Consider the following 13,622-nt stretch of genomic DNA (forward strand, 5'->3'; position numbering starts at 1 on the left):
AAAATAAACTTGCAAGTAAGACAACCATTTATTTGTTTTCTTCTTTGAGATAGTTATGTCAGAGTTAGTTACTTCACCGGGCGAGGAAAAGAAGACAATTAATGTGTGAACAAGTTCCAGGAATGTAACATCCTAAAATTCGTGAACAAACGAGAATGTTAGTTAAAAAAATAGATCAAGTTTATTTCCAAAAATAGTTGTAAATATAACGTTTATGAATGGCAATATTTATTGTGGAAAGTGGCCTAGACCCATCATGCACCCGTGGCACCACAGCTACTTATATTCACCCATACCAATTTTCCGTTAAAGATGTCAAAAAAAAAAAAAAAAAAAAAAAAAAAAAGAAGAAGAAGCAGTCTCAGATGGAAAGTATTGGGACAATACCTATAAAACTTTATAATACAGTAATAATGAATATCTTTTTCCGAGTTCTGTTTCTCCCTTCTCGTTGAAGAATGGTGGTCCTGGAAAACATTTGCTATTTGAATTGCTGTCTACTGAAGATAGGTGCGTACATGTAAATGTTTGGATATTGCTATCTACTGAAGATATCTGGGTAAATGTTTCAATATTGCTATCTACTGAAGATATCGGCTAAATGTGTGAATATTGCTATCTACTGAAGATAGCTGCGTACATGTAAATGTTTGGATATTGCTATCTACTGAAGATATCTGGGTAAATGTTTCAATATTGCTATCTACTGAAGATATCTGGGTAAATGTTTCAATATTGCTATCTACTGAAGATATAGGAAGAATGAAACAATCAAGTGCTGCTAGCTTAGAAATCATCGTGACTCACATAGTACAAGATTACTAAGTTTTCCAGGACCACCAGACTAAACCAGTGGCTACTTCCGATTCCAGACAACTTGGCACAAGTCTAAGCATTCAAAATCTTGGCTATGGGTTAAGATTTTGGGCATAATTTTATGGGCTAAGAAGATTGGTTATAATTTTAATACGAATTTTATGTTAATGTATTGGTTATAATTTTAATACGAAATGTATGTTAATGTATGTTAATTTTGATAATTGGTTATAAAAGAGAATAGAAATTGTGTTTTACAAAAAAAAAGCACAACTTGAAATTAGTCTTAGTACAACTTTTTTGGTTTGACTGTCACCCTAAAATAGTTAAAACTAAGATTAAGATTTAGCTATATTTTATCTGGCAAAATAGGATAATATTTTGTATCCAAACAAATAAGGGAGTAGTATCATTGGGACATGGGGCACTTGCTCCCTCTAAGTAAACTAATTGAAAATTGATATCAAATTTAACGCAATACTGTTCTTCGTTGCGAGGTATCAGCGCCACTTCAAAACCATTTAATAATTATGTAACTAAACGCCAGTTGACATAAAATTAAGACTTTTCTCTCTTTTGACTCTAAGACTGAACGTCAAATTGTTAATATGCTTTGTTTAAAGTAGCTGGCTTATGTGCTTTATCTTCAATTATGTTTCATTTTATTTATTTATTTATTACACTTTATCACTGGTATATACAATAATTAAAATATAATATCAAAATAAATTGCACATGAATATTCAAAAGTACATACAAAAAAAAGGAAGTATGGATAAAATTTTACACCAGTGAAAGGCAAAGCACCTCTAGGACAGTCCCACCAAGGATCAAAACAATGAGGACACCCCCTTCCCCCTCCCAAAAAATTTGAAAAAAAACCCTACACAAGCCTACAACCAGAACACTGGCAACATACCCAAGAGCATGTGTTGTAAGGATCAAAACTCTCCTCTAGTTTGTTCTTGTACCACCCAGAGAGCTGCCTCTTAAAAGAGGACACGTTTCTTGCTTTTCTTACCTTTATAGACACTTAGGTTGCTTGAGCATAGTCCCATCAGGACCCAGGTGTGTATCCGCATAGACTATGTCATAGTCAATATATTTGAGAAATAAAAAATATGTTATTGATCATGATGAATGTATCAGTTGAACTCGAAATTATACCGATGTTTATCACAAAGTATTCAATAAATAGTTTTAAACAGGTTATATTAATCGTAATAAAAGTATAGTATATTCATATCCTATTACGTATGTTATTGAATGCAACATATCTTGGCACAATTATAATGAGGGCTCACTTATTGAACAATTCTGATTTGGGATCAACCAGTTTACTGACCATTGTTGACTGCGAAACCCCGAGTAAAGATCACAAACAGGAGGAGACAGTCACGGTCAGTTGAAACCAACAAACAAGTTATGGCGATCTGTGACAAAGACCACTGCCAGCATTTATTCATCAAATTTATTTTATTTGTTACTAAATAATTTTCAATGATTTGTTTCATTTAAAAATGGACGTGATGCAGTAAAGAAAATCACATTTACTGCAGATTGAATGATTTGTTCACTTAATTATGTAAGGCAGAGCGGAAGTGAGAAAAATAATTTAATATTATGCCCATGAATAAGCACAATCAAAATGACACAAAAAACTAACCCTCTCTTTGTGGAGGTAAAGTGCAGCAAGCAATTACAATGAAAATATTTGAAAAAAATAGAATAGAAATGACATAATATATTTCCGTATGAATTAGTGAAATCTACATCGTAATGCAAGTTGACGAGGATAAGGATATAGCTCTGTGGAGATGTAGGAAATCATAAACTATTTTATGCACTACTAACGCAACGAGGAAATAATTTCGCGAATCGGGAAGCGATATGGGACACGTCTACCGCACTTAACATGCTATAGAAAAGGGGTGGATTCAGGATTTGATACTTGGTCAAATTAGGCAAATGTTTGGGGATTAAATTGGTGAATCCGAAGATTTTTGTGGATTTCGAATGCCTCTCCCGAATTCACCACTAGTCGCGTTCACACCCCGTTTTGGAACTCGTTTTACATTTATTTATTTTTCCGCATTTTTGACACAAGCTTCCGTATTCTTGATTTGGATGCGCAATTTGTCCCTCAACATCTTAGTGAATTTGTTGGAGTTACACTGCGTTTTTACAGCATGTTTGGAAGATACTTTTGGCATATTCAAACAACTTTTTGCCCGACTTTGAGTCCAAGATTCTAAGTTGCGACACACAGTTAATCGTAATTTTTGTTAGAGGTATTTTTATATTTATACCTTTGCTAGACTGAACTACCTTTTTTAATGACTTTGTTCTTCAGCGCGTTAATCTATAAAATCGTGTTGTAATAATGATGGCGATCATGACAGTTATACGCCTGGGAATGGCCACCAATACAGTTATGATATGCGCAATTTGGGGAATTAATGAAGTTTGGAAATGAAGCGAACAAGGTCAAGTCATGAAGTCTGTTAGTTTAAGCAACATTTGACACCTTTGCTGGAAGGCGGAGTTGATGCGCTTTAGGTCAATGACCTGCATGTCATCGTTAGATTCAAGCACCCATTCTCGGAAGGTCGGATGTATGCCAAAACCCTGTCCTACTATACAGTTCTGTCTGATCCCACATTTGTCTGTATAGTATTGAGAAGCTGTCTAACAAACCCTAAAAATTAAGTAATCATAATAACAACTGATATCTACTGAAGATAGCTGGCTAAATGTTTGAATATTATAATTACTGTGCAAACTAGGTAAATGTTTGAATATTGCTATCTACTGAAGATAGCTGGGTAAATGTTTGAATAATGTTATCTGCTGAAGATAGCTGGGTAAATGTGTGAATATTGCTATCGACTGAAGATAGCTGGCTAAATGTGTGAATATTGTTATCTACTGAAGATAGCTGGGTAAATATTTGAATATTGCTATCTACTGAAGATAGCTGTGTGAATGTTTGAATATTGCTATCTACTGAAGATAGTTATGTAAATGTGAATGTTTGGATTTTGGTATCTACTGCGAATAGCTGGGTAAATGTTTGAATATTGCTATCTACTGAAGATAGCTGGGTAAATAAATGTAAATATTTGGATATTGGTATCCACTGCGGATAGCTGGGTAATAGTGTGAATAATACTATCTACTGAAGATATCGGCTAAATGTTTGAATACTGCCATCTACTGAAGATAGCTGGCTAAATGTTTCAATATTGCTATCTGCTGAAGATAGCTGGCTAAATGTGTGAATATTGCTATCTACCGAAGATAGCTGGGTAAATATTTCAATATTGCTATCTACTGAAGATAGCTGGCTAAATGTTTCAAAAATTACTACCCAATGAAGATAGCTGGCTAAATGTTTCAATATTGCTATCTGCTGAAGATAGCTGGCTAAATGTGTGAATATTGCTATCTACCGAAGATAGCTGGGTAAATATTTCAATATTGCTATCTACTGAAGATAGCTGGCTAAATGTTTCAAAAATTACTACCCAATGAAGATAGCTGGCTAAATGTTTCAATATTGCTATCTGCTGAAGATAGCGGCTAAATGTGGTGAATACTGCTATCTACTGAAGATAGCTGTGTAAATGTAAATGTTTGGATATTGCTATCTACTGACGATAGCTGGGTAAATGTTTCAATATTGCTATCTACTGAAGATAGCAGCTAAATGTGTGAATATTGCTATCTACTGAAGATAGCAGCTAAATAGCAGCTTTTTTTTCTCTCTCTCGCAGACCCTCAGCTTCTTTTGTATCCATGGGAGTCATTGACAAAGTCTCCGCCCCATAAGAAACCACCCATTATTTTGTTTTTACCCACCGGGGCAGGTCATCTCGTAAAACGACAGATGGACTCGCAAGTGAAATTATTTTAATTAATATCATTCTTTGTCCCAAGCATTTATTGATTTAAATCGTAGGTGTAAATTGCAAATACCAGGAATAAAACTATGAAATATGCAAGTGGCATTTGAATACAAGTATATTCAAAAGATCTTCACATGTATCAAAAGGTGAGTAGCTTGCTTTTTATCTCACTCTCCACTTGAATTTGATTGAAAATGATTGCAAATTCAACAAATGCACACACACAGACATATAAACACTGACAAACAGAGAATGCCAATTGTCACTGAATAACTTGACGTTTTATTGACAAAAAACTAAACATCTTATGACAAGCTGTCAAAGTGTTACTATTATCCACTATAGGTACTACGCCATTCATTTACATATACCAACTGTTTTATGACAACCTCGTCCTTTAAAAAGACTACTTGGTATTGTGACATCACATAGATAGCAATTTGCTTGTACATAAGAGTGAGAGAGAGCACAGAAGAATATTGCTTTCAAATTATGTGTCAAAAGTCGGTAATGTCAATCGTGTACTTGTATCAATATTAGTTATGCTCTCTCATATTTAGCAAAAACAAGTAATTCAATTCGACAAACATATTTAAAGTATGCAAATGTATATTAGTTCACCTACGGTGCTGGTACAAAAAGAACTTGAAAAAACTTTGAAGTATTTATCAAGAATTCAAACCTTTATGGCAAAAGGGTTTAATGAAATCATTTCACTAACCTCATCTAGGATATAATTTTACCATATAGTTTATGTTAGCTTAAAGCTTTGCATATTATATGCAAAATGGATAATCAAATACATTTAAATAACTCTTACAAACTTTCTTTTGCCACAATATACTGTGAACAAATGTAATATACAAGGACAGGGACTGAATAATGCATTTCATACAAACCATGTATTTAATCAAATTTATTAAGTTTTTCATTTCTTTCAAGAACCAGAATGGAGGCAATATAAACAACACTATTTTGATCAGTACACGCCTTCAAATTGCAAGTGTTTCTCATATACATGCTAGTGTGTTAAGACACTGCACTGATGGCGTCACTAGGCAAAATGACCTGCATGTAATAGGCCTTGTAATATAAATGCATAATAGCAAGGTCAAACTTGAAATTTTGATATTGAATATGTTGCACGCCAGTTACCTCTTCAGGGGCGTAGCAAGCAGGTTGATAGGGTGGATAAAGTCCAGGGGTCCTGAGGCTTCAGGTGCCCCAAGCAAAAGCGATAGGGCTAATAAAGGAGACGTTAAAAGGGCTCGCACTGCTCCTTGTCCATGACCCTCAATGTTCTTGCTACGCCCCTGTACCTGTATCTCTACACTCATGTATAAAAAGCTACTGGCATATGTTGGTTGGATGAACCAAATACACTGTGAGTAAATTAACCAATTTTGCCACTGAAAGCTTTAGTTTTTAGCTGTAAGGTAATCAGTTCACTTTATACCGTAAGCATGAAAGAGTGCAGCATAGAAACCCTGTATGGCCACGTGTTTTGAACTCGCCACCCAAAAATGGTGGTTTTGTTACGCTTTTCCAAATCGAGACTCGTTCAAATTGTTTTATCTCTGCTTAAACAAAAGGTATTGTAGTGTGTTTGGTGTCATTTTGTAGCTAAATGAGTGACCAAACAGACCTCCAAAGGAGAATTGTTTATCAGCTAAGATAGTGGAGTTGTAATTTTTTGAGTTCAGAATGGCCGAGGTGGTTGTTGTGGCGGTGGCGGTTGTGGCGGTGGCGGTATGTACAAAGTCTATGAGAAATATAGATTTTGTGTGTGCATGTTGAATCAACTGATCATATCTTTGCATCCATATGGGCTACAGGCATGGTTAAGAGCTCTTGTGAAAGGTTATTAATTATGCTAATTGTTTTTATTCATTTTGAACTCTTTAGGATTGGTTTAGTCTATAAAATACAAACTTTTACGTACAAAACTACCCGTTTTCATATTAAACACTGTAGTAAGCAATGCGGATGTCTTCAAAATCTAAAAGTTGCTGTAAATATTTAATTACTTACCCTATCATAGTCAAAGTATACATTTTCTGAGAGGAAATTTGATGAGGAATCTAAATATGGACTTACTTTTTCTGTATGGGTTAGGGGTAAAATGTTTCAGTTCAAAATATGTTGAATTGTAAAAAATTTTGAACATATTTTGGGACACCCTGTATTCTGAGATTACCAAACAGCTGTGATTTTTTTCTTCCCCAGTCAGTAGGATCCCCCTAACCTCTAACCAAATCAATGTTGTTTACTTTCAGTTTATAACTGCAAGTTAGTAATAAGCAATGCATTAAGTGACCCATTTTTTATTTGGAATTTGTTTATTCCACCCTGTATAACTTCAAGGTCACCCTGTACAATGAGTTGAAATGTGTATATTTGAATTGCTTATGCCTTCAGCTTTTCAAAAATGTATACTTTTGCTAGTTTAGGGTTGATAGTTGTGTAGATATTCTAATTTGAAACTTGATTGGTGTAAAAATTCATAATATTTGTGATGTAACGCTAAGGGTGGCGAGTTCAAAACACACGGCCATATGCAAAACATTCACACACATAATTGTGATGAAACAGAACAGGTGAACAAATTATATTGAATGAGCCTTTTTGGCACAATGATAATGACAACACTGACAGCTATTTTTTTACATTTTTGTCCTAATGATATCTGCTTTTGCTCTCTTGGATCAGCCCAATTGGATCTGTGCCTGAGCTCTATAAATGAACTGGTTATACAAAACAATTGTCTACTTGTATGGTGGATATGGACACTTGTTGAATAATCATTGATTTAATTGGTGATTTTGATTGCGTGTGTAATGAATGTATTAACCTGCCTTCTCAACTATATGTTATTGTATTCATCCCCACCCCTATTGAACCACCCACACATGTAGTTATTTTTCAATACTTTTTTGAATACTGTTAAATGTTGATGACGCTGCTAAGCTTCTGTACCCTGTTGAGCAGTATATCGCCTTGCTTGATGGTTGCCTGTAAAGAAAGAAATATAAACAGAGAAAAAGACAAGATCAGAAAACACTTGAGTCATATTTCCATAATCAAAGTGCGACTTGTTGAATTATGCAACAACACAAGCAAATCTATGGTGCCTTGGTACTCACTATTCATTTCACATCAACAAATAAAATCTGTGTGCTTTATACTAATCACAACCGCATACAGTATTGACAAAGCAATCCAAATGTATCACTTTTAATATCAAATAGAAAACTTTCAAAATATGTAGATATCTGAAGGAGATGCTCTAAATGGAGACAGGATGGATATGTAATATATAAGAGTTTAAACAGCCCAATAAAACTACATGACATCTCAATCTTAGATGGCAAGTTAAACAATGAAAACTATCATCCTCTAACACAAAAGACTTGTTTTCTTCGCCATCAATGCATATAATATATTTGAGTTGAGGAGTTTTGCTCAATTGTCATACAATTTTATAACAAGAAAGTTTCTTTATATCGTATGATAGGAAAGTTCAGTTGAGACTGTTTGCCAGTTATATTGTTATCATCTTTTTCAGCTATGGTTTCATGTCAAAAGTTCCCAAAGTGGTCTGGTGATTTCGAACTACTGATCTACTAAAAAATAAAATCTGATGCCAATGAATTTGAACCAAAAACAGAACAAAACATAAGAAAGATGGACATTTAAGCAAGTATACTAGAGATGTGGGGTTGATGGCCATTTAAGCAAGTATGCTAGAGATGTGGGAGTTTTGGGAATCTGATGTGATGTCATACAATCACATAGTGAAGCATAATTACACCAAAACCCCCACATCTCTAGCATACTTGCTTAAATGGCCATCAACCCCACATCTCTAGTATACTTGCTTAAATGTCCATCTTTCTTATGTTTTGTTCTGTTTTTGGTTCAAATGTTATTTGAAAATATAGTATCTTCATAATCACCATAAATATAAGATTTTCAGAAACCATTGCCATATTTTCACATACATGTACTAAATGTCTTTTTACTACATTCATCTCCTAGATAATCCACGTTAATAATTGTACAATTTGACTTCCTCTTTCTATTTGCCACAAAAATGGTTACATAACTCTCTGGCAACTGGGATCGGGCACCTTTCAAAATAATAGTATGCAGTCGACATTATGTGGCGATCATTTTGATGATGGTTCAGGACTTGAAAATGTGATCCAGTTTACATACTACATAGTGATTTAATCAGATTACAAGTAACACTTCAATGGCATAAAACTTCTGGCTCCACCCAGCACACAACCCCATTGTTCTTCTAACAAAGCATATTAACAGAATCAACTTCTCGAGCACCATCAAACTAAACTTAAACAAGTTGCTACATTGCTATTCATTCATTCCACTACATTGGGCACTCCTATCATTGTTACAATACAAACCAAACAACGTATGACCTTGCATGACCCTTGTGACTGCCCATCAACATTACAGACTGCACACCACATGCTACAATTTCATTTTCTTCTCCGTCTCCTTCCCCCCACTTGACGCTCCTGAACAACCTTAGCCATTCAATAATCTGTTAGCCTGCACTGATCTCACTCTGGAGTATTAACTGCTAATTATTGTCACAATGAAAAACAACAGAGTAATTAAGTGCTTCCAAAAGTGGAAATCCTTGTCAAGTGGCAATAACGCTAGCAGCGAAAAATTCCCGTTTTCTTTTTGTTTAATCATACCCCCAGTCCATTGATTCCTATGCCTCAAGGCACGAGACAATAATATCAACTGGGGGTATGGTTAGCTCTGCACTGCACAATTTGAAATTGTTTAATATAACTATGCAATCACATTAAAATTCATTACTGAACCTAATCAATAGTAAGATAGGCATGTTGACGTTTTTTTCAAAATATTGTCTCTGATTTAAGTCTATTTGTTTTTTACAGACAAGCTATTTTTGGCAAACCTGAAAGGGACAACATTTTATTGACATTGTGACTATTATAGCACATAGAGGTTAATCTGCACGCATTGCAAAGGGCCCAACCGATGTATATAAACCAACATGGAATCACTAACAATAATTAGCTTGACTTAACCTTGGCTGTTGTCTAACTCCAGCTAACGGCAAAATTATTTTTATCCTCTGGCAAATTTTGGTTTGGCTCAATGAGTTTTGGTTGAGGTTAATTGGCAGGATTTAGTAAAGTCTTTTCCTAATACTTCTACGCACTGTGAAGTGCCTTGATTTGCGTACTGATGGTGATTTGGGACAGCATGTACTGCTAGTCTGGGGAGGCTGATGGTCAATATCATTCTGGCCGGTCATGTTGTGTCATATCACAGCTGGATGACCACTTTACAAAGTTACTTGTGAAGAGCATGGTAAATAGCTATAAGCTACTAGAAATCTGACCAGATGTGACAAGGAATGAACCAGACATTATGAGTAGCATACAGAAAAAGTTTCTATTATTCTTTACATCCATACAGGCATATTTGTGATTTTGTCTAATTTGTGTCACATCTGACATAAGGTGAACAAGAAATATTAGTATCCAGATTTATTACGAATATTTAACATCCTTCAATTAATTTTGCTTTGTATTTATCCTGATATGCACCCTTCAAATATTGCATCACTTCAAACAAAAGCAGTACGTATCTTCGGCGTTATAATTTGAAACAACAACCAGCTTTGAGAAGTCAATGGGTAAACAACAAATCACCAATGACAAGTATGGTTTTGCCAATGTAAAATGTTTAATCATCTATGATTACCAAACCTGATAAATATTTGAGGGCTTTCAGGATTAATGTAATTCTTACATATTACATTGTTTATAATTCCTTTCATGTTTAAAGACAAATGAAGACCACCCTTCGTTGCAAGTATGTCTATGTAATGAAAATTCAGGCGTGGCCTCCTTTGGATGTTATTACAAATGCATGCACAAAAATATCAACAAAAAAAACCCAACAATTTCTAGCAAATCATTCCATTTGATACTCCTGTCATATCATATGGTTTCGTTTGCATACCATTACCCACGTCTGACATAACAGTAAATAAGAACTGTACAAAATGTATCACATCCGATTATCTTCCAAAAAATACCCCTTGATTGAGTCTCCGTGATTTTATTTGCCAACGGGTCAAAAACCATTTAGCGCTGGCAAACTCTCGGTGGACTCATATCATCGGCGAAGTTCATTTGGATGGTTGATTGCTACATTTGTCAATCGGCGCACTTTGCTACCCCATGGTGGTGTTTTTTAATAAAAACACATTGAGTTTGAAAACCAACATGGGAAAAGAAAACATCATGTCACTATGTGGATGTTAATTTACTCCGAGACATCTGCAGGGATGTCATCAAAGACTTGATATGGTTGAGGTTCATAGTGGAGCACATCAAAATAACTAACTCACTCAGAAGTGGTAATTAAAAGTCACTGACTTCTATTTTAAGGTTAACAGCGCTAATTTGCTCAATTCCATCTTCTCTCGCTAGCATGAAAACAGGCCAGTAAAGGCAGTGCACATTATTTATCATGTAGTCAGACAGACATTAATCTTGTTTTGACCAACTTGCATTGGCGGGGAAAAAGTTTGCGAGGACCAGTGGTCGTATAAGGGCAAGTTTGAACTTGTTTTGGTGTTTGGTACTTGTCACCTCGACCATTAGTTACTCCTTTTGTCTAATTGACAATGTGTGATATACAAACAAAGGAAAGCCCTCAAGATAGCATCTAATGTGTTGCAACAATCAACTCATTTTTTCAAAAAAAATAAGACAGAAGAAAAAGAGACATCGGAAACGTGAGTGATAATTCTTGTTCCATTGTCAATGCTCAGCCTGTTCAATTTGGCCATTACCAAAGTTGCTGCAAAGTGTTGAATTATTGTTAACCCCAAATACACCACGCACACCAGTGCACTTCAGCTCCCCAAATTCATGAAAGGAGAACAGGCTTGTACTGTTCACAAATGATCTCAATTTTATGCATCCTCATCATGAATTGCAAACCAAACTTTGCTTTCTATATGCTACTAATGTACAGTCCCATGTTGCCATTCAATTGCATTTTGTCAAAAGGTATAATAGCCGTGGGCTATAATTCTCTGGCAAAAATATTCCCTCCAAGCTGATCATTTTGGTAGTTTTATTGTGAATGCTACAATCATATCTATGAATGCAAGTGTGTATGATCTGCGGGTCCCACTTGGATTAAATCACGCATATCATTTACTGACCTTTTTTGCCTATTCCTGGCAAAATGGCACATGAGTTTGAGGAAATGGTTTCTATAGCTACAGGGCATTTTATGAATTTGCTTTTCTCTATTATCTTGGTTGCTTGATACTCAACATGTGCGCAGATTCTATAAGGGGCTCTCCATTCATTCACTGTTATTTTTATCAATTTTTGAATCACATTTTTCTCTCTTTCGAGACTCTGGCTCTAAGAGTTAGCAAACCGTATGCTTACAGCCTGCAACTGTTCCAAGCATTTCAAGAAATAAGACTTCAATAATTACATAAAAATATTTGCATTAATATTCAAATGATGAAATAATTTGATTGACTGTAGACATTAATTGGTAAAAATTACTTTTGGATAGAAATCCAACAAAAACAGCTAATATGCAGTGTATTACATTTCTTGTTGAAGGAATATAACATGCACTTGTTGAAATATGAAGCTACTTTAACACTAGAAATGAGACTTTTATGGGGTAACAGCATTAGTATCATATTTTGTACAGTTTGTATTGAAGTGCTACAAGCCTACAGAACTCACTGGCTAATATACAGTATTAGAAGCCCTTATTTGGCATATCATTTGAAATTTTGCAGTTCTCAGCGTCGGCCACAATGCTTCCATCTTGATGTGTCTTGTTTTAAAAAATTAATGAAAAATTAAAATACTGAGAAAACATTTGAAAGAAAATATTTTTGGAAAAAATATTGGAATTTTTGTTAAATAATGAATTGAAAATGTGCAAATTAGCTCATTATCATAATGACAAATATGCAAATTAGACCTCAAAAAAGAAGCTGGAGTTTCTAATTGTGGCATACCTATCCTAGAATATCTGAAGTCAATCCGTCTATCCATTCCAAGAGATACAGTATCTGGACAGACAAAGGGCTAATTTAAGTGCAAAATATGCAAATTAGCTCATTATCATAACAAATATACAAATTAGACCCTCAAAAATAGAGTATCTGACCATGGCCTAACTATCATAAACTAACGGAAGTCAATCCGCCTATACATTCACCTCATGGTGGAGTCATAAAAACATTGATAAATATTATCAAAACTGGAATATACAACTTTCTTGAAACCTTTCCCTTTAATTCACTCTTCTAGTTTTTGCTATTTTGAAGCATCTAGGCAATAACTTCTGCAAGTTTTCCCCTTGCTGTAGAAAATGGATCTGTTCTTCACATTAATATTAACTTATGAAGCTTTTTTTTTGTTGAATTATTTTTTAACCAAGGTTGTATAACATAATGTTGAAATTTACCTGGTATTGGTAGTTCTTGCTGTCTGGACGATTAGTTTCCACAATACCTCCCACCTTGTCAATCTTACAATGTAATCGGCCTGCTGCTATGAAGCGCGACAGCTCTCTGGAACAGAAAAAAGAAGATATATTCCCCAGTGAGTTCTCCACTTATTCAAAGTTATTTCACTCTTTTACTCCTGTGTATGTACATTATCATATGCTAGGTGATTTACAACAAAGGTGTTATTGATGCTAATAGGTTGATCCGTCGTACATTGGATGCACACGGAATATATACATGCAAGCATCCCCCTAACGCTGGCTGGCTTGGGAAGCAGTAACCCCACTGGGAAATTACCTATCAGGATAATGATTGTGATGCTCCAT

At 34.9% G+C, this 13,622-nt stretch overlaps 1 protein-coding gene across 1 annotated transcript in view; it reads right to left on the minus strand.

Annotated features, from left to right (window-relative positions):
* Positions 1-4,979: 4,979 nt before the first annotated feature.
* LOC140149248 (26S proteasome non-ATPase regulatory subunit 6-like) overlaps positions 4,980-13,622 on the minus strand; it is a 41,501-nt gene continuing 32,858 nt past the window's right edge. The window contains exons 7-8 of the mRNA XM_072171485.1: positions 13,254-13,359; positions 4,980-7,736 (exon numbers count right to left, since the gene is read on the minus strand). Coding sequence (XP_072027586.1) covers positions 7,668-7,736; positions 13,254-13,359 — 175 coding nt within the window. The 3' untranslated portion in view covers positions 4,980-7,667. The remainder of the gene's footprint in view (positions 7,737-13,253; positions 13,360-13,622) is intronic.

Source organism: Amphiura filiformis, chromosome 3, assembly GCF_039555335.1.
Source record: "Amphiura filiformis chromosome 3, Afil_fr2py, whole genome shotgun sequence".
Taxonomy (NCBI): Eukaryota; Metazoa; Echinodermata; class Ophiuroidea; order Amphilepidida; family Amphiuridae; genus Amphiura; species Amphiura filiformis.